This window comes from Xiphias gladius, chromosome 12, assembly GCF_016859285.1.
Source record: "Xiphias gladius isolate SHS-SW01 ecotype Sanya breed wild chromosome 12, ASM1685928v1, whole genome shotgun sequence".
Taxonomy (NCBI): Eukaryota; Metazoa; Chordata; class Actinopteri; order Istiophoriformes; family Xiphiidae; genus Xiphias; species Xiphias gladius.
Window position 1 is genome coordinate 8,524,962 of NC_053411.1, and position 21,154 is coordinate 8,546,115.

General features: G+C 42.0%; 2 protein-coding genes across 7 annotated transcripts in view; one reads left to right on the top strand and one right to left on the bottom strand.

The window, feature by feature from the left end:
• adgra3 (adhesion G protein-coupled receptor A3) overlaps positions 1-21,154 on the top strand; it is a 125,308-nt gene that overhangs the window by 83,459 nt on the left and 20,695 nt on the right. For 3 of the 5 annotated variants that reach the window (XR_005708459.1, XR_005708460.1, XR_005708461.1), the window contains one exon: positions 20,346-20,417. Coding sequence is in view for 1 of the 5 variants with exons in the window: in XM_040140474.1 (XP_039996408.1) it covers positions 12,280-12,485; positions 20,346-20,417 (278 nt within the window). In the remaining 4 variants the exon portion in view is untranslated. Of the gene's footprint in view, positions 1-12,255; positions 12,486-20,345; positions 20,418-21,154 lie in introns of those variants that run through there. The other 2 variants (XR_005708458.1, XM_040140474.1) reach the window with 1 other exon arrangement.
• gba3 (glucosidase, beta, acid 3) lies at positions 6,016-12,263 on the bottom strand. Of its 2 annotated transcripts, none has more exons than XM_040140475.1 (5): positions 9,944-10,483; positions 9,047-9,271; positions 8,110-8,912; positions 7,478-7,601; positions 6,016-6,274 (listed from the first exon to the last, which is right to left on the bottom strand). In XM_040140475.1, the coding sequence occupies exons 1-5, from the start codon at positions 9,996-9,998 to the stop codon at positions 6,069-6,071; spliced, it is 1,413 nt and encodes a 470-aa protein (XP_039996409.1). In that variant the 5' UTR covers positions 9,999-10,483; the 3' UTR covers positions 6,016-6,068. The 2 variants fall into 2 exon arrangements, with proteins under 2 accessions (XP_039996409.1, XP_039996410.1); XM_040140476.1 differs by lacking the exon at positions 9,944-10,483 and adding an exon at positions 12,173-12,263 and having other exon boundaries at positions 6,054-6,274.

Genomic DNA, 21,154 nt, shown 5'->3' on the forward strand with positions numbered 1-21,154 from the left:
GTTTGTATTTCATCTAGAAACACTGTGAGCACAACAATTGAGTCACAGGTTTGGGCACCAAAGGATGATGATTATGGTAATCCAACAATACCAAGCTCCATTGTATGCCACAAACTTTTGTTGCAAACTCATGACCTTATTAACCTTCTTAATCCTCAACTGGGCTCTCATGATAAGGGGCTTACACGCACACAAGCATGCATGTGCACCCAAGCACTTTCATTTTGATGCCTGGCAAACACTTTGGAAGCCATATCCACCTTATTTATCCTGCACACCTGAGGTTGTGTGCATAATATCAGCAGAGGCCCTTGAGTCATCCAACACAATTAAACGCTCTCCCTTAGATCAACAGTGAAAGGAAAAAAAGTGGATGGCGGCGTTTGGAGCAGAGGGTCCTCCCAGTGTGGGCACATGAGAAAGCAGGTCTGATTGGTATTAAGTGGTGAGATTAAAAAGCCATCTCATAGGTCAGGTCAGCTGGTGTTCATTTGAATGCATTACCAGGGTCTGAGGCTAGATAATTCTCTCATTAGCGCCACTCAAACCCTGAGTGACAACACGGGTGAGAAGGGAGCATGTCGTACAACACTTAGAGTTAATTAGTCCGTGCGCACTGTTGCTCTGCGCCCCATGCGTCCGCTCTCTCCTCTTCCTCTTGAAACGGCCTGAACCTAAAGCCTCCGCAGTTAATCAAAGATGAGCTGTGGAGTTTTCCAAAGGAACCACTTGTTGTTTCAGGAAATACCTGAAAACAGGCACCATTTTTTTCTCCCAGGTCCACAAAAAGGGGCACTCTCTGTTAAACCGTTAAATGAACTTTATATAATGTGGGATGTACTTTTCCTGAACTAACATTTTTTTCTTACCACTTGAGCCTGTTATTTATTGATTTGCCCATCATTTTTGTTTTGATAAAATTGTATTCACCAAAGCAGAGATCTGGGAGCACGTCAATGTAGCTAGAATGAAGTTCGACTGGGCAAGAACCATAAGCAGTCAGACTGTAAACAAACCAACAGCTCAGGCAGATCGTCTAAACAAGGCCTTTCACTCATGTTAGTGAGCTTGTTGCAACAGTAAAACACAGAACATGCAGAGTAGTCAAATGTGTGCTAAAGAACTGATTTACCTCTCAAATGGATGACCCACTTCACTCATTCCTGGAATGGCAGGAAGTGATGAAGAGAAATGTAGCCCAAACCGATCATGACAATTTCAAAGTTAATTATGCAAAAGAAGCTGAGAAAATTATTTAATTAGTTTTCTGTTTTGTTGTAGTTATCGTTGTTGTTATGGTTTTCTGATGCATCATATTGTTCCCTGGTATCCCGGTGGCAAATGTTTTGTGGCCAGGTAGATCCTCCACGTCCTGGAGGTTGCGAGCCAATGTGGGTACTACATTTCATTGCATGAAAACTGCATGCATGAAGATGTTAAGTACATTGATGCAGGAAGACTGTGGTGGATATGTACAGCAGACAGTTTGGGTGATAATTTACTGCTGGCGTCCGTATGGCTAAGCTGGGCCATCATAGTCTTGTTTCTGATTTTGTTTTAAACAAGGTCACACAATTAATCAGGCGAGTATTACTATTACCGACGGGAACAATGGCTCAAACTACAAAAATAAGTTAGTATGAAACTGGAGTTGTGCCTTAAATTTTTGATTGAAGCAAGGCATTAAAGGCCAAGGTAAATGTGGAATGAAGCTTCAACTGTAAGTTGCCCCCTGTATTCCTTCAATTATTTTCAGACAGATAAGACCCACAGGTAACCATTTTCTGTCTCAAAAGTTTCAGAGGAGATTTTGAGAAGATGGATTTTTCACTCTTTCTTTGTTGATGACATTGTGTTTGCATATCGGGGGCACGAGGTTATATCCACATCATTAGTCTCTCTGCTTGGATCCAGGCCTGATAACAACACTGCCATCACAGTTATATTCACTTCAGTTCTAAAGGTTTCATCAGTTGTCTCTCCCTTTCTCACTTATGTTCACTCGCACTCCTACCACCGTTCCCATGAGACACTGCGTTCGGCTCATTGGCCACCACGCACACGCACACGGAGGGGGGTTTTCTCTCGCCACCACCGCTGGGCTTACCCACCACACACACAGAGCCTGAATACCAATCACTGCATGCCCCCAATCACCACCCCCAACCGAGCGCACAGGGTTATCTGAATATTCTAGGAGCTTTCAATTTTTAAGACAGGTCTGTGAACCCCCTCCCATCACATGGCGCCATTACACCCAAGGGAATTTGAATTTCAACACTCGTTAGCAGGGTCATCTGCAGTCCCTCAGGGAGGGACTTAAAATAAAAGATTTGAATTGCCTTTCTCTCTTTTTATTCTCTTTTCGTCTCCCCGCTTTAGTTCTCTGCGTGGGTCTGTCATAATTCCACCTCCTGTCTTCGAGGCCTAGCAATATTCATCCCTCTCAATCTTGTCTCCGCCGCCAAATTCATCAATCAAAAACGAGGTCTTCCAAAGTGCTTTTTATAACTCCAATGTCACGCTTCTTACGCCACTGTCAAAAGTGGTGACAGAGCTGCAAACCGCTGCTTATGCCACAGTAAGGCGTTTATCCACTTGTATAATGTACTATAGTGCTCATACAGGATCAAATATGGGATGTGAGAAAAATGGCTTCTAGCTGAAAGAGAAAGAGAAGGAGGGGGTTGTGAGGAAGACGGAGGGGGAAATGAGAAAACATTTCTTCTTCTGACTCTTTTGCACTAATATGAATTCCCAGTGAAATGTCTGCCGAAGTAGGTCAATGGGATTTAGAAAGTTTGTGGCGTTTTTTTTTTTTTTTTTTTTTTCCTCCTCTCTCCTCATACTCTCATGTCAATGGAAAAAGAGCAATGCGATTAGGAGAGGGGAAGATGATGAGTTAGAGAGAGTGAGTGAAAAAGAGCAAGAGAAAGAAAGAAAACGACCGAAGACAGACTGAGTGGTGGTTTGGGCCTCTCACGGGTCCCTTACCAGCTGACTGAGGGACCCAGACAAAGAAAGAGTGTGAGAGGAAAGGGAAGAGAGAGAATTGTATCTGTGCTCTGGAGGCAGGGAGGGGCTGATGTCGCTTCATCCTGATATTGAAGCTACAATCTAATTATACCATTTCTCCAGGGAATACGCATGTGAAGGTAATCAGTAAATAGAAAGAGGTAATTATTTGCCAGAAGTCATACCCTTTGCACCTGTAAGCACTGCACCGATACACAAGATTATTTCACTAGAATTCACAATGAAGATACTTTATTACCAGCTAAATGAATTAATTTATAATAAGTAAATGAATTTCGTAGTTACTGAATATTTCATAGTAGCTTTCAAAATATAAAGATTTAAGTTTGGTCAAATACAAATGGGCCTCCCTTGGTAATTTGCCAAAATGTTCCTCAGGGTAAATGTCCACCAGCGAACGTGACTGAACGTTACAATTAAATGTACTAATTCATTGTCAAAAGCAACTTATCTGCACACATGATATATTTGGGGCTTAATTGGAAAGCACATTTAGAAATGGTTTCTTCTGTGACTTTCTACATCACGGCCCAATCAGAATAATTCTGCCCACTGTAATGAATTGAAGTTGAATATTCGTAGTTGGGCTATTAAAAGACTGGAAGAGTGAATTATTTAAATGCTAATTAATGTTTTAAACTTTCCAACCTGCAATAGGCACATATTATTCCTCGGCTCCCCACAAATGGCTAATTTCAACATTCACTAAGTGCAGAGTAACTTCTTGCTCATATTTCATTCAATCAATTCAGCAGCAATGGTGCTTCTTTCACCCATGCAGCTACCTCGAGCCATTGATAGAGGAAGATTGAATCCATCAATACTGGGAGACAGTTGGTGGGATTACTAATCAACTCTAAGATGGGAATTCAGTTGCCTATAGGCTGCACTGCTGAATCACAGGAAGCGCGCTTCAAACCTGCTTTAGTTAAGATTTTCGTCTCTGCTGCAGGTAAGAAATATTTCAGTTGTTGCTTTTAATGAACAGCGTGCTTGATTTGAATCACTTTCCCTTTTGCACGCATGTTGCATGTTACCTCCCCTTTAGTAACTGTTCCATGTTCTGTGCTCAGACTGCCGACATTCTGCGGCAATTCAAAGACCGCCAGCACCCTCTGACAAAGCCAGGGATATTAGATGAACTTTATTAGCGTTGAAATAGTATGAGACGTGGTTCAACTTTGTGTTCAAAGCGGCCTGCGAAGAAGTTCTAATGCGAGCGGCAGTAGCATTATTCATGGTTTCACAATAGCTTGTTATTCATCATAAGACAAAGGAGTATCTCACTCGGCTTGACATAGATGGAGGAGGGCCACAAGGGTATTATTCACATCTGTTGAAAACAGTATGCACAGCCAACTGGATGTCACGATACACCATGCTTATTAATGCACACAAAGTCTCCCAACACAGAATATAAATGACAATTTCCTTCACATCAAGGCATAAATATTAATTGTGTTAAATCTATGATGTATTGTGGTTAGGGAGCTGCTTTAGTTGTTTATTGTTACACCAACGGTATGCATTTTATTAATCAAAGCAGCACATCACGTGACACCACATTGTGAAGTGCAGTACAGTATGAAGCGTGTAGGTCCTTTCCATACCACAAGGTGGCACTGTAGGCTCACAAACACATGCTATCAAACAACTCCTCACATCTCTGGTCCTCGTCCTGTTTACTGATGTTTCCCTGGCATTTCATCAAACTTGAACCTAAACAATTCCAAACTGTCAACTACAACATCCTGCTGTCTATCAGACACGTTTGTACACGCTAATGCTAAAGCCGAATAATCAATATGCTTCTCTCTGCCTTGGAGAGTATAAATAATCCCACCTTAACGACAGTATGCACCAAGAGTCGACAGAAGGCCTCTGGGAGGCTTTTCGCCTTGTTCCCTCTCTTCTCTCTTAAAGTAGAGAGTTTGCACAGCTGTCCGGGGGAACACAAATGGCATTCCGCTCTCTTCCCGTGGCAGGACATCTGTTGCTTTCAGCTGGCATCCCTTCTGAGTCCACTAAAGTGTGCTTCGTGCAGCCTGGCAGCATTATGACAACTGAGCCAACGGTTGTATTTCATCTTATGATGGGTCCTTTCCCGTGTGATAGGTGAGGCGGCGAAGCTGTTTTGTGTTGAATCGTCAGGCACTATTATTGGCATGTGGGCATGATACGTATGTTTAAATTCACTGAAACCAAATGGATTGACATGCATTGTATTTTTTTTTTCTTTTTTGTGAGGAGGAAATAAATCTTCACATCCCAAAGTGTAATCACTACAGACCCTGATTTAGCATTGCCCTTCTCCCCAGTATCAGTCCCTATATAACCTGAAACTTCCAGGCTGCTCATGCTACCGTACGCGGCCGCGGATATAAAGCCGCGCATGGTAGCTGTATATCAAAGGCACACTCACAGGTAGATTCAAGGGGAGGGTAAGATCTTATTTGTGTTGACTGCCAGAACACGTCGACATATATATAGTATATATGCGTAAAGTGCAGGCCTGTAGAGAGTCATGTAAGAATGCTGTTCACCACCATTAATATTGCTATTAGGCAAGGTAGCATATATGTTTCCTCTGCAGCCCTGTGAACTGGCTGCAGCAACTTGGTCTTACACCTGCCTTGGCCCTCTGAGTGAAATGCTCTCCCCTCTCCACAAGCCTCTTTGTGCAGACTGACAGGGAATTGGGCAGGATATAAAACTAATTTACATTGCATTGAATCCGCTTAACACCCTGCCAATGTCTTACATCCCCCGCTGAAGCCAGATTTCCCATAAAAACAGCCAAGTAAGCTTACCTTTTGGACTATTCCCTGACCATTTCCGAAGTGAAAAGAAATTCAGATGCAATGATGGTGCTTTAAATTTTGGATCACAAAGGGAGCAGGTGCCTGGTTGGCTAGTTGAACCGGGCTGACTCATCAAATTTGTATGTGTCACATAAAACAACAAAGCAAAAGCTGCAAAAGTTTATTAAGAATTTGTAAAAAAAAGTGAAACATTTTCTTTTTATTCTTCAATCATTGCACATCATTTGCTCTTTTGTATTTCATGATAATCTTTGCATACTCCTGTCCAGACCAGTATATGGTTCGTCTCAGCTTTGCATCAGAGAAGTCCACATGAAACAAGCCAAAACGAACACTGAATCCGTCGGCCCATTCAAAGTTGTCCAACAGCGACCATGCAAAATATCCACGGACATTGACCCCGTCATCTTCAATAGCTGTACAAGAACACAGAGTTAAAACGTGGAGAGGAGTTGTAATTTTGTTCATGCAACAGAAGCTGATGTAAAGGCCTATTTCTAAAACAGAATCATACCCACTCCCTGCTTTGATTACTGTGGCCACATGATGAGATTAGCATCATTATAAAGTGTTTTAAAATAAACCAAAGGGCAGGATTTATCTGCAACAAATGAAAAAGCCTAGGTTTATGCTTTTCACTGTGAGCAGCTTGGTAAGTCATGCAATAACTATGGTTTCTAACATTGCAATGGATACACGTAGCATCTCATAACTTTTTCTTGGACAGTAAAAATGTTATTTTTAGTTCTTTTTGTTCTGCTTTATGTATCCTTAAATGAAAGGACTGCCATCCCACAAAATGTTCACGTGTCACAGTAAGAAAACAACATGTGTGAGTAATAAAATTAACAATGGCCAAATTCCATTTAGCTTCTTTGGTTTCAGTCTCCTGTTAGTGTGCATGCTGGCTGGCTGACACACTGTCATGGCCCATTTGGTAGCCAGCTTTCCAATATCCCCGGCAATAATAAATACACAGACTGGCCAGATGGTGGCACCAAAAAAACTTTACATTTGGGCAACATCAAAAACCCCAAGGCCTAAAATTAAAAATAATACAAAATGTGTTTTATTCTGTTGTCTTAGCTCAAAAAAAAACCCTATTGCACATCTAGGGTTTTGTTTTTATCGTTATAGATTCCCCAATTTATAATTTAAAGCAAAACCTGTCCAGTGATATATGTATAGATCCCCCAAAAATATAATCAAATTTTGACAAAAGCACCCTGAAAATCTAAAAAGAATTTGTCCATACAGCACTAATATTGTTGCTATCAAAGGTGCGCAACACAAACTGAGGTACTTTCAATTTTAAAGAGGGAAAAGTATGCAATTTTTCCATTCCCGACATTCAAGTATATAGCTAAAAATAAAAAAGTCTTTAATAAATATGGGCCAGTATCTTATAAAATACACCAGCCCATATCAGCTGGACCATCCAAATTTACACCCCTGACTGCAAGGTAATGGTGCAACAGACCACTAAAATGTTGTAAAGAACGTTTCCAAAATGCAGAATTAAAATAATTTTCCCCATAGGCTTTGATTCTGCAACTGTTTGCTACTGGCTACTTGCTTGTTTTATTATATTCCTCCAGTACAGATTTACAAGCCATTACCTTTAGCCACTTCCAAGAGGGTGTCTTTGTAAAACTCACAACGCTTGACATCCTCAATTTGCAGCGGCCCCACCTGAGAGAAACCATTCTCTGTGATGTAGACTGCCGGGTTGTGGAAAGTGTCCTGGAAGGTCATGGGGCAAATATTATTGTCAAACAAGGCATCAGGGCTGTCAGACATTCCAGGGAGAGACAGATTGGTCCACAGTGTGCCGTTTTAGCTGCATTTCAAGGGTGCCAAACTCAAACTAATGGCCTGTGACAAGTCACAACAGCAGGAAATTGCTCGTTTGCAAACCCTTTTCAGCAAAGTAACTGTTTTCATTCAATGTGACAGCACTAATGAAGCATCAGTGTGTTTCTGGAGGTGTTAAAGGGAGATTACTGCATACAAAATCAATAGCAAGACACTAAACAAATGTCAGAGTGTTCTCGTTTGGTTGAAGGCAGTTTGTCTTGTCGGTCAATTCAGTTTGATGCTAGGAGAGAAAAGAAAAATGACTTCACGTCAAAATATAGGGTGTGGTTGAGCTTTGTTCGGGGGACTTTTTAGTGATATGGACTAAGTTAACTGGCTTCTGGCAAAACATGCAATGGAAAAGAGAACCCCAGAGATTTAGTTGGAATTTTACCTTAATGTACTTAAGAAGTTTCCTTAAGCCATGGGGCACTACAGCCAGCCAGGACACGCCACAGATGGACCAGGATGGATCCAAAACTTCTTCTGCATCTCGGTCGCTCTTCATACACATCATCTGTCCACAGCCTCCTCCTGGCTTGACTTTGCGGGACGTATAGTAATTCAATGCAAAGAAGTCAGCTGTGCCTAAAATTGCAGGGTCATCCTTTGTGAACCTGGGCAGTCTTGAGCTGCCACTGTATCCCAACTTCTTACTTTGAGAGTCGATGGCAGATCTCATTATTTCTGGATAATCTCCAGTAACAAACACAGGCCAGGCGAACCATCCTAGGGTAAATGCAAGGTCACGTTCAGTAGCTGCGATATCCTCCTTGCAACCGGGGTGTAATGGTTCAAACCAGTCACTGTTGATGGCCATAGACACCGCACCCTTCTGCTTTGGCCTGTAGAAGGAGTTGTAGCTATGCCAGGCCATGGCGTGTGCACGCAGCATGTTGTGGCCGACCAGGTAGGCAGCAATCCCCGGTTCTTTTAACCCCGGAGCATGGATGCCATCTTCGTGGCCCAGTTTGGCGCACACCTGCGGTTCGTTGATAGTGATCCAAAGTTTGACTCGGTCCCCAAATGTTTGGAAACAAAACTTGGCATAGCTGTCGAAGTGGGTCGCTATACCTGGTGACTTCCAGCCTCCCTGGCGTTGGAGAGCTTCAGGCAGGTCAAAGTGGTAAAGTGTGACCATAGGTGATACATCACAGGCCAGCAAATCATCAATCACCTTGTTGTAGTACTGTACACCTGTTGGACAGTTAGGCAGTGCTGTTGTTAATTTGCAACATGGTAAAACAGCACGAGAACTATAACACAAGCTTGTCCCATTCTGTTGTTTGGGACTTAAGTTTGGCATGGGTCTGACAGGAATATGGAAATACCTTTTTGATTGACATGCCGTGTGGTCCCATCAGGCAGGAGGCGGGCCCAGGAGAGAGACAGGCGATAGTGTGTCAGTCCAAGCTGCTGGATACACTCCAGGTCTTTCTCCCACAGCTCGTAGCTTTTACAGGCCACATCTCCATTTTGCTCTTTGAACACTCGGCCTTTCTCGTGACAAAATGCGTCCCAGATACTCGGTCCCTTGCCGTCTGCCTGCCAGCCACCTCGACACACACATAAAGGTTGTTTCATTTCATGAAAGTAGGGAGGATGTTGACATAAAGAAATGTCACCATAATGTTTCTGATGGGACTTTTAGTAAGACTGTGGATTTCAGGGGATTTATTTTGACTTTATTTTTGGCTCATCCCCGGAAGGATCATATTCATGTGACATTGGTTTACTTTTCTTGGGGGAATTCTCCTTTTATTGTAAACGTAATTGCCTGTTATTTTTTGTAGTGTTCCTCTAGTGTGTTGTAAGTGACCTGTGAGTTAGTACCAGTAGTGCAGACATAAAGATATAACAATGGTAATTTGGTAGCAATAATAATGGTCTGTAGTGGTTAAAATTGAAAGTCACATGATATTCGGGCATGCAGTCTCTGGGTTTGAGAAAAAACACCGTGTCTTGGTGCCTTGGTGTATGCCATTTATATGGGGCACAGCTTCATGAACACCTGTGCAGTCTAATGCCATCTAACACAAGAGCCTTGCAATAAATACATTCAAAGTTCATCTCCGAAACAGCACGAACCACAGGGCAACGGGCAGATTTGACAGGAGTTATTATCTCAACAAAACGTTATGAGCCTGTTTATTACACTATACTGCACAGGTGTCGGCGGCACTGCGTCCAGTTCCTTCACTGTGCTCGACAATTCATAACCCACCTACCTTCTATTTGATACGCAGCAGTTCCCGCTCCCCACGCAAAGTCACATGGGAACATGTTTTTTTTTTCCTCAGGACAGTGAGTCAAGGCGGCTCCAATGTCTTTCCGCCTTACGCTTCCCCCCCCCCTGACTGAAGCCTCGTGTTTAAAACAATGACTACGTTGGGTCTGAACGGCTCGTCCTCGCGCACACCGGACCAGCCGTAAATACGCCACAACCGGGGGCTACTCCGAGATGTGACGTTTGTCACCGCGGCTGCTAACTCCGACGAATTGGTGCCATGACTGTTTGGCCGTTAGGCACCCCGGCGCCGCCATTCGTGCTGTGGCTGAGTAGTAACCGGACAGAACTACTTCAGTGACAGCGCTCGGTCTTTCGGTTTGTCGTTGAAAGTTGCGTTCACGGCTAGGCTACTGAGGAGTACTTGAAAGCAACACATAGTCGTGCGTGATGACGTCTCGACCAGTGTGTGGACGTCGAAATTTGCACCGTGCCCGAAAAAACTTTTGCCTTTACGTTATTATTATATTCTAATTTAAAGTTAAGTTTAAAAAAAAAGTGCAAAAACTTGGATGTTTATAAACTTTTTCGGGCTATGGAATTGCAGAATGGCCTTTTATAACAGCTTCTGATAGGTTGTGATGATGTCCCAGACCGAAATTCAGATGAGGGGGGGAAAAAAAAAAAGTGTTTAAGCCACTGAATATCAGGTGTCGTCCCGTATGCTGACAAAAGGGTTAAAGGTTGCTCGTCAGTGAACGTCGAGCCCCATAAATCCCGAAAACAAGTAGGCCAGTGGAGGTGAAAGCATTTAGCCTGAAGGCACAAGTTCCCTTTTCACTGACCTGTGATCACTTCAGTGCTTTCCCTTTGGTCCAGTTTTCTATAGACTCAAGTGACTCACTCGACCTGATCATAACACAGAAGATGGATTGGGGGGGGGGGTAAACAAATTCTCCTCGCGTATAGCTGCAAGATACAAGGATTCCTGCTCCTCGTGTGACTTAATTTTCCATTGATATTGTGTATGTACAGCATAGTAGACTGTCCCGTGTTCAAAATTGTACTTAAAATACAAATCAGTGGAAGTATCAAAAGACAAAATTGGCTACTACTATTTCTAGATTATTTTATTTATGCATTTCTCTATAGGTGGATTTTTTTTTGAAGTTTTGTGACCTATTATGCGAAGTTATAACTATAACTACTGAATTAAATGTTGAGGAATAGAATATTTGCCTCGCGAGATAAAGTATTTGTCAAAAGTAGCATGAAATGGAAATACTCAAGTAGCCTGCTCAAATACAGGTACCTTAAAGTGTATTTGTTCAGTACTTGGGTACGGTTACTCTCCAGTGCAGTTTCCACCACTGCAGCCTCGGTACAAGCTCGTAGCAACTCAACGGCTGACCAAATGCCGCCGATGAGGGTTTTATTCTGAAATGCAGACCGGATATGCTCCGAATTCCACTGGACTTGACAATAGTGGAGCCCCGGGCAGGATCATGGGAAGAGGACTTCTCAATGGACAGAGAACTAGTTTTGAAGACTTTCCAAAGACACCGGGGAACTAAAAGAGACACAACAACCGCTCAGGATACTCTTCTCTAAGTGATGTCGAGCGTTTCACTTGGTTTTTCGGGCATTTGCAGCACACTTTGAGGTGAAAAGGCGTTGTTTTTGCACTTTCGTATTTTTTTTTTCTTCCCCCAAGAGTGATTTCCTGTTGGTGCCTGGAAAACAGAGAATGGAAAGTTGACTCGCTCTTGTTTGGTTCACTACATAGTCCAGAGTACTTGGGAGCGAAAGTAAGTGTTTTTATTAAAAAACAAAAAAAAACCTGGTCGCGTAACCCTGAAGTGAACGCACATAACCGGGGATGACTGCAGCCGCCTCCCGTGGAAAAGACAACACTCTGACCTGGACCCACGCTATGGCCAACAAAGAAAACCTCCCAGCAACTGGTCAAGTTATTCAGTAACCAGCGGAGCGTACTCGTCGTTTAAAACTCGTGGATTTAGTGGAGTTTAGGGGGGGGGGGGAACGAACGCCGCGCCGCAATGGGAAGGGATTTATAAATGAGTCGTTTGGCAGACAAAGAGGGACGCCTCTGTCGGACTGAATACCGCCGAGCGAAGGGAGAGCCCCTGCGAGAAATGGAGGAGGAGGGCTCGCTCGAACCAAACAAGATACAGCCAAAGGTCTCGTTTTTGTTCGCCCCTCTGGTCACCTTTTGATAACAGAGCTGCTCGGTCTCGACCGCCCATCTGCCCCGTTTAGTATCAAGACATTCTTTCCTCTGCCAATGCCGCAGCGGTTTCCTGCTCGTGTGTGAAAATGAGGGTGGATCTGTTGCAGTTGTTCGTGACTCTGCTGCTGAGCGGCGCCGGCGGCTCGGCGCTGTCGTCTGATTGCAAATCATATGACGAACGCACGAAAAGCGCCGGGAAAAGCCAGTCGTCCGACAGGAAGGTGGTCTGCAGCAACATGGAGCTGCATCAGGTGTTGCCCCCGGACTCCTTCCCCAACAGAACAGTCACGCTGTGAGTATACGGGGGGGGCATTTGGCATTCATTTTGCCCAGTTAAAACGCATCCTGCCAATCGCCCAAACCTGTTTTGACACGAAACTTTGAGTCTTCAAGGTTCATTATCAGGTAATTATCCAGTGTTGATGGCAGAGTATGAACCATATTCCCCTTCATCCTCCGTATTGTCCACTTCTAAATACTTCATTTGGAGTCAGTACAAGGACCTAAACATGTTTTTGTTATACTTAATATCCCTCAAGGTACAGCTTAGCCTGATTATATATTGAACAAATGTGAGGTTCACTTCTACACATAGTTATTCACAATTTAAAGGAAAATTCCTAGTCAGCAAATCTGTTCATCTTTAGAAAGATAAATATGGCATGGCGAGTAGTTCACTTAAGCTATACTTGTGCCTGTTGTAAGTCAGTCATACATCATGCTTTCATAGCTGCATACAGTAATAGTGTAAATGTAAACCCTGTGTAACACTAACCATCGGTCTTCCTGTGGACACTTCTCTTAGGCACCATATCTCTAAGGCGTTATAAAAAATGCAAGGGCTCATTGGCATTTGTGATTCTTTTTCCTGGGCGAAATATACACGGTCGTCTGGGGTTAGATCCAGTTTTGGCAGTACTGTGTCTGACAGCCCACTTCAGTAAGCCTCACCAGCCGTCAGCGTTATTAATGCAGTTGCTAGTCCTTGTGTAGGCCACCCACACAACCCAAAAGGATGAAACACACACACACACACACACACACACACTTTCAGACAAAAGTGGTGGAGCACAATTAGATTTCCCTCATGGAGTGAGGTCATTAAATGTTTCTGCAGATTGCTGAGGCTTTTGTGTTTATAATGTTAAAGTACTTTCAAGTCATTCCGGATTTAATTAAATGCAGATTAGATTTTGGTTATCACTGACTGTTTGACAGAACACAACAATTGAAAATTAAAAAAAAATTAAAAATTAATAAAAAGACAGAAATTCAAAGCGTTTCGTCCAGAGCACTTGTGCTTTGTGGTGTTGATGAGCAATCGGGGGGGAAATATGAGAATACGAGGGCAGGGTACAGGAGCAGAAGGCAAATAATAGACTCCAGGGAGGGAAAGAAAGGGGGAGGATTGGCTGGTAAGTTACGAGTTACGAGAAGTTACAAAACCATTGCGGTGAGTTTGCATGTTTTAACCTGTTTACCAAAAATCGCTTTACTTTGAAGCACTGTCCAAAGTCATAGTTTTGTCAGATTTCTAAATCTACTTTCCATTCATATTGGTTTGTAGTAATTTCCGCACAGTATTAAAGAAACATTTGCAGAGATTTGAAACTTGTTTAAGTTAGGTAATCCATAATTGAGCAGCATGTCTAGATTTATTTTTTTTTGTGAAGTTACACCGGCACAAAAACATGTTGATTTGGAAAACTGTAGAAAAGCATGTTTCTGCAAGGAAGTCTTAAGCCTGGAGATTGGAGTTTTACATCCGCAGTCATTTTATCCGTTGCCGAAGCCAAAAAAATCCAAATTAGACAGTGTGGCGTAGCCTGGGTGGAGTTTAACACCTGACGGCCACTCAATTGAGTGTCTGAACCTGTGAGACCTGTCCTCTTCACCAACCTGCATATTGTCAGTCAACCTTTGTTTTTTATTTATTTATTTATTTATTTATTTTTTACCTAAAAGGTACTAACCAGTACTTACCTGTTGCAATGCTGCGTTGAATGACCTGGCTCAAGCAAGTATCGTGTCTCTGTGAATCAATAATTATGCAGTACTGAAATAAAAAGGGACCATTAGCTGGCTAAATCTTTAACTCAGTCTGAATAATGATAAGCAGTAATGAAAAGTGGATGTGATTAGTAGGGAAGTAAAACATGCATCTTGAATTTTGGAAGCTCTTGAATTTTCTAAATTTTGATCCCCATTACCTTCCTCTTTGTCGGAAGTCGAAAATAATCTCAATGTCCCCTTAGAATTTGAAATATTCAGATCTCTTTCAGTTTTGGTCTGCTCCTAAGTCATTTTGTATGACTTCCTGCAGGTCCTGTTGTTTGCCATGTCTGCATGTTTTCAGTGAGCTTGGAGTCTGTCATCTTAGTCTGAGAATGATGGATTGGAGTGTGAGCCAGGTTCATCATGACTTAGCATTGACTCTAAGCACTCTAATGTGGAGGATGGTCTCCAAAGAAAAAGAAAGATGTAATTAGAGAGCAGAGACGGCAAGCAGTGCAACTCTCAGGAATTCCTTCCGGTCTCCACTTTTGTGTTTCTGGACACTTGTTTGTTATCTATTGTAGGAAAACAGCAAACCTATCTCCTTAAAGTGTGATCCTCTTCACACTTCCCTCTAGACAAGAGTAGCAATCAAAAAGCAATTTTTGTTCACTGTGCAATTTCTGAGTGTTGATTTATGATCTGTAAAATCAGGATGCCCTCTCAGTAGGTGTGGTGGTCCTATTTTTATGGCTCTCCCACTGCCTTGTCATGCGGTTGACCGTGGCCTGGACATAGCTGGTCTGGACTGATGCGGGGGGGGCTCTGTTGCTGTGAGAAACCTCTCCCAAACTAGGAAGTTACCAGCCATTATTATTCTTTGTTAAACCAGAGCAGATCCCACCATGTTTAGCGTATCTGGCAGTGAGTACTGAATATTGAATTATGCAACTCTTAAAGGCTACTATTTAGTCTAATTTCTAGAAATTTTAAGACAGACTGTAGACTGTAATCACTTTCCCTGAAGTAGCAACTTAATGTTGAAAGCTTTGTGACAAGTCCTTTGGGTTTCCGAGTCTGTGTTCTCGGACTATGATTAACACATAGACCTGGATCTTAACGGCTTGTGTGCCTAAGGTGTATTAGTGCCAACAGACATCCCTAATTAATTTTCTGGGAATTTTCATTTCTCTTTTAAGACAAATGTACAAATTTCCATTAAAAGAATAAAATAAAACAACACAACATGTCACACCTAACTACTACTACAACTACTAAAATGTTATTTTGCTTATTTTGATTTGGATTTTTTCCAATGTGTGTGTTGGCACGCCTCTTGTGTTTGTTAATTAAAGGCCTTGCCAGAAAACGGCAGTAGAAGCTAGGTTTGATTAGAGACCCCTTCCATCCATCATACTTAGCTCCCTTCTTTGTTCGTAAGATTTCCTGTTTTCCTCTTCAGGGGTCTACTCACAAATTAAAAATTTAATCCAGGCCTTTCAGAGAACATTAAAGATTTGAACCCCGAACACAGTTCTTTGGGAATTTGCACAACTACTATAGTGAACTTATTGAACCGTTGGGATACTTGGTTTGAATACATGCCATATAATTAACCCCAGATACTGTCACATGACAGCTCTTACTGTTACCTTATCTTTTATTTTAACCATGCTTGGTTAGCTACACGGTTAGGTAGCTATCATTTAATCTGACCTAAAAGGCTGCTGATATTAGTTTACCCTGAGATTGAATGCCTGTAGTTAATCAGTGCAGTTCTGCTCTGAATGCTTCTCTGTAGAGAAAAAATGAGTGATGCATTCCCTGCATTTGTGCTCTCCGAATGATACCGCATGCCTAAGTAATCTGAGAGGAATTAACACAAATGTGTTTACATCTGGCCTATCCTCCCATCTCAGTATAGGCCTCAGCTAAACGAGGGATCGAGTGTAACCTTTGCCTAACAGGGAAGGATAAATCAGGTTGTATATGTAGTTCGTATGGGTGTGTACACGAATGTTTCTGTGTACTCGTTTAAGTTTTATCCTACATACCCATCCAAACAGGAACTGACTATAATTAAGTTTTCTGTACTCACTCAGCTCATATTTCTTTACAGGGCTTGTTTAGTGTAATCAGGAACCATTCACAGGAGCACCTGGGTTGGACAGTGCAAATAAGCGCACCTGGTTTTGGCCTGTGCAGAGCAGCACAGGATTAATGTCAGGAAGAAAGCAGGGATTTCCGTCCTCGCTGCAGGAAAAGCGTACTGAGTTTGATGACACGTCGGAGTGCAGTAAAGTGTTTTTTGTTTTACAGCAGTGCAAGTTGGGAGTTAGGGTTATATTCTCACCTGGTTTCCCTTGAGACTTCACCTCCTTCACTTTAGACTTGTGGAGAAGTTTCACTTTGGATTTCAGATCTTAAAAATCAGTTAACACAGACATATAACTTTCGAATGGGTAATCAGTCTCTATGTCAATCATTTCATTTGTGTATTCTCCCCAACATTAAAAAGCTACTGTGTCAGGCTGGGGGGCCTTTGAAATGCTTGTGTAACTAGAACACAGGTGCCTGCTGTCATGCATGTCCTAAGAGGATTTGTTTTTGTTGCTTTCCAGGCAAGCCATTGGTCTAAAGGAATGCTTCTGTGTTTTTCATAGTAGTTCTGCAGTGTTTGTAGAAGAAAGCAAAATCCCAAAGGCAAGGCACTGGCAGCTGCACATTTAGTCAGTTCACAGCCTTTCATTTTGCAGGTCTGTTGAGCTTTGACTTTGCCAGATTGCTCCAAGTCTCAATTAAGCCCAGACAAGCAATGCAGTTTAGTTCGTATACATGAGCTAAGGCTGTGTGATACCTTCTGTTCTGTGTTCATTTTGTTATTCATCTTCTTTTATCCTGGTGTTTGAATGGTGGGATCATTTGTCGATTCAGCCAGAGAGCTATAAGGTGAATACCTTTACTCTAAGGGTTTGGCTGTTGTTGGACTTTTCCATCCCCTATATTCAGAGGAAGTCACTCTAGAAGGATTTTTATGAGCTCAACTGCAGCCTGAAACTTATTTGAAAACCTGCTGGGGAGTTACAGCTCTCTGCTCTAGGGAGTTCTTTGTCTAAAAGCCTCCTGAGCATTAAGAAAGTGTTAAGAGTGCACCAGTTAGCTTTGGCCTTAAAATGCTGTGTGCCTGTGAGGGGAGTGTGAAGAGGCTGGCCATTTCTAGTCCTTTTCTGGATAATGTACCTACAGCTAGAGGCGTATGCTTTCTAAGGTGTATTTTCTTAAGCGAAAAAGAACTCTGCACTAGCTAAAACAATGTCATATTTACTAAGTTTGAAATGAAATGAAATGTAGTCCAAATGCGTTTTATATAACTCAGAGTAGAAATTCCTGTTGCAGAGACAGATTTTCCATAAATGTCATAGAGATTTATAGCATCTGTATCAGGAGACAGGATGTGAGAACTGTTAGGATCCCCCTGCAGTTTGTTCTTGGCCTGGGCTCAAGCAGGTCTTATCTATGCATCAAGATAAGGGAGGCTCCCCTCCTGCATCGTTTGAGGCCTAGCCCAAAGAAATTCCTGAGACGGTTCTCTAGTCTGGAGACCTCAGGCTGACATCCAGAGACAGACAGCAAGGAAGCAGACGGTCTAGCTACAGACATCCTGAGGACGGTGGAGATGTTGGTGGTTAATTGGCCATGATCTCCATGTGGATTTTAGGCTTTGCTTGTATAGTAAGCTGTGGTATTGCATTCTCACCAATCAAGAATTTAATGAAGATTCAATTTTGCAGCCAAAGCAGTTTACATGCCGAGGTCACACTTCTGTCGTGATGAAGAAGGAGGGACGGGGCTAGTGAAGCAGGTCAAACCATGCAAAGAAGGGAGGGATGGAAAAAGGCTCATGACTCTCAGGAGAACTCTCTTTCCCAGATTTATTTTGACAACTCGTGGAGTCATAAGAGTAGAAATGTCAATTTATGCTGTCAGACTTGAATGATTCCCGAGACTTGTTGTTTAAAAATTATAATCTACTCTGTAAACGTAATTACACAACTTTCCATGAAGATGGAAGGCCTGTTCACGCTTTATGCAACCTCAAATAACATAGCGTCAATGTCTACTTGTGACCACTTGTTCGTCAAATCACAACATTAAATAATTTAGCAGTTTGCCTGTCATCTTTTGTATCGCTGTAAAGTGGCTTAAAGTGCCTTTTTATAAGAAGGTTGTTTTCAGTCTAGTCCATCCAGATTTAAGAGTTGTCTCTGTAGTTGTATTTGGTACATGTGATAAACTGAAGATACTACCTCAGTTTCTGGTGCATCAGTTCCTCGAACATTTTGAGCATCCCCAAATTAATATTTACTGCAGTGCTGTTGTATTGTAAGTTGTTTTTATCCATCCCCCATCCAGCATGGACCACATTTCTGAATTCAGAGGCATCATGTTAAATGGAACATGTGTACACAGGCAGCGATAGAATTTGCTGTCTTGTACATCAACATGTTTTAACATCTGCCAATTTCAGCATCGAGGGCTGCAAAACACAAGCGGTAAAACACAGAAACTGTTTGTGTCCGCACTCTCTCGCTCGCGCTCTCTGAGCACTAGGGAGCCGAGCAACAACTCTCCAGTGAGTCTCCTCTGTCAAGCCCTGTAATAAAACAACCCCTCAACACCCCATAATGACTCCAATCTGGCCCCGGGTTGTGGGTGCCACTAGCATGTATGTCACCCACCACATCCCCTCCCTGCTGGCCAGAAACACGCTAACCACTAGTCCCTGCTTGGGGTTTCTGCTGGGAGTGAACAGCGTTATTGATTTCCCAGATCCTCTTGGAGTAGTTTGGGAGAAAGTCTTGAACTCTCAGGGACATGGGCATGGAGAGTGGAGCTTTACTTTGCAGCTTTGTATGCAGTGAATCAGCGTGTGCTATGCACCTGGAATAAACTGGATAATAAAATCCAGTTTTCTACCCAGGGAGGAAGCAGTCAAGAATTCAGAAGGAGACTTTAAGGTTTTTTCAACTCTCTCTTATTTTTGTGGTGATAAAGTTGAAACTTATGACAGATTTTCTTATATAACATTATGTGTACTTGGTTTTATTGAAGGGTTTTGTAAGGAATACCTCAGGATATTTCTTATTATTTGGGGATATATATATTTTTTTTTAAACGGTGTTCATGGTTGTTGCCCGCAAATTGCATTGCATTTAATCATGTGTTATCTGTAAATAATATTCATAATTTCTTCTACATAACACCTAGCTTTTTCCAAGTACATATACTTTGGATTTTTGTTTGGGTGTCCCTTAAATAAAATACTCAATGAAGTCTCCTTTTAGTTATGTAACCCTGATTAAAGATTTGGTTGCAGTAAATAAGCAGTATACAGTTAATGGCTTTTTGCCAGTTCATGGCTAGATTTAAGGTGACCTTGTGTTTGATCAAAAACATTGACTTCTTATTGCTAAAATACATTAACGTAATGTGGCGGTTACGAAAATCTGCAATTGTATCAGCGGTGAGTCACTTCTGCAAGAGATCAGAATACCAGTTAAAGTAAAAGAGGCTTCACAGAAAGATCCCTCTTGATCTCGTTTTGGCTACCTGTCTCAAGAGTGCTCAGATGCTGCCATTTTAACTTGAAAGAAAACGCTCGGCTGAAGTTCAAGTTGTTTTTCTTCTGATCTTTTCCTGGGAGCGGGGAACATTCTGTGACTGGAAGCTGAGTGTAGCGGGAGGAGAAAGAGTGAGACTTAGTATTGTTATATGTCAGCAAGAAGCAGTGTGACACCGTTCCATTTGTTGATGACAAAGACACTAGATCCTTTTGAATCCACTTTCACAATTTAATCAACAGACATTCCTTGCTGATGTTTTGAGCGCTGTGGCTAGTTTTCTATGAAAATTGTTGTTTGTTTCCGACATTAAATGTAGACCTATATTGTGTAAAGTGGACTAGGTGTGATAACAATATTTAATACTTTACATTAAATTAATCACAAGAAATGTTGTGCAAGAAAAGACATTGCGCAGAATGTATTAATATGTTACAACCACTGATTTTATTCCTAATAGTATCATGTACTTTAAAATTCACTGGCGGTATTTTTTGTCTGTTGCTTGGCATTTATACTTATTTTTCTCTCCACAGAATTTTAAACAACAATAAGATTCAAGAACTCAGAAATGGATCCTTCTATGGATTGTTTACACTGGAAAAATTGTAAGTATTATTTTCCCTTTTCTGCTAGTGATCTGCATGAGCATAAATGTATCAGCGTTTACAGTCATGCCTAAACTTTCTCTTCACTATCGTTTCCAGCACATTTTTAAATAAAACGATCTTATCTTTAAAAGGTCATCTTTTTCATCTTGCATTTAGGCTGTATGTATCCATGAAAAATCACCAATGGGCTAGATTTTACGGTCAAATACCTTCACCATATTTCACGTTACATCCACCAGTGCATTAGCAGGAGCCATCCATCACTCCTTAAGTGAAGCTTTGGCTTGTGTAGCAGGAGGTTTGTAAAAAAGACACTGGCCTCATGCCAGTGGAACATCCAGGTCATAGGAAATGAGGAGGCATCCACACGGCACTTACCCTCAGTCGAGTATATCAGTCTATGGTGGTGAACTGGAGATGGTACTAGAAAAGGCTAATTATAGGTATAGCCCCCAGGGTTGGTTTTTGTTGCGTGGTGATATACTCTCAACATACAGCTGCTTGGGTATTCTGGGTGTGGGGCTCCCTTTTTTTCATAAGTAGTAACACATAGACAACCTGATCGCTTCACCTAAGATTTAGTAATGCTAGTGTTTAACAAATCCTGTAAAGTCTCTGCACTTTGTCTTGGAGGAACCTTTCCCTTGACAGAAAAAACTTTGGCAAAGAAGTGAGAGGAGAGGGAAATTAGTTCTACATAGTGAAGACATTTATTGGTATATGTGTGTATGTTC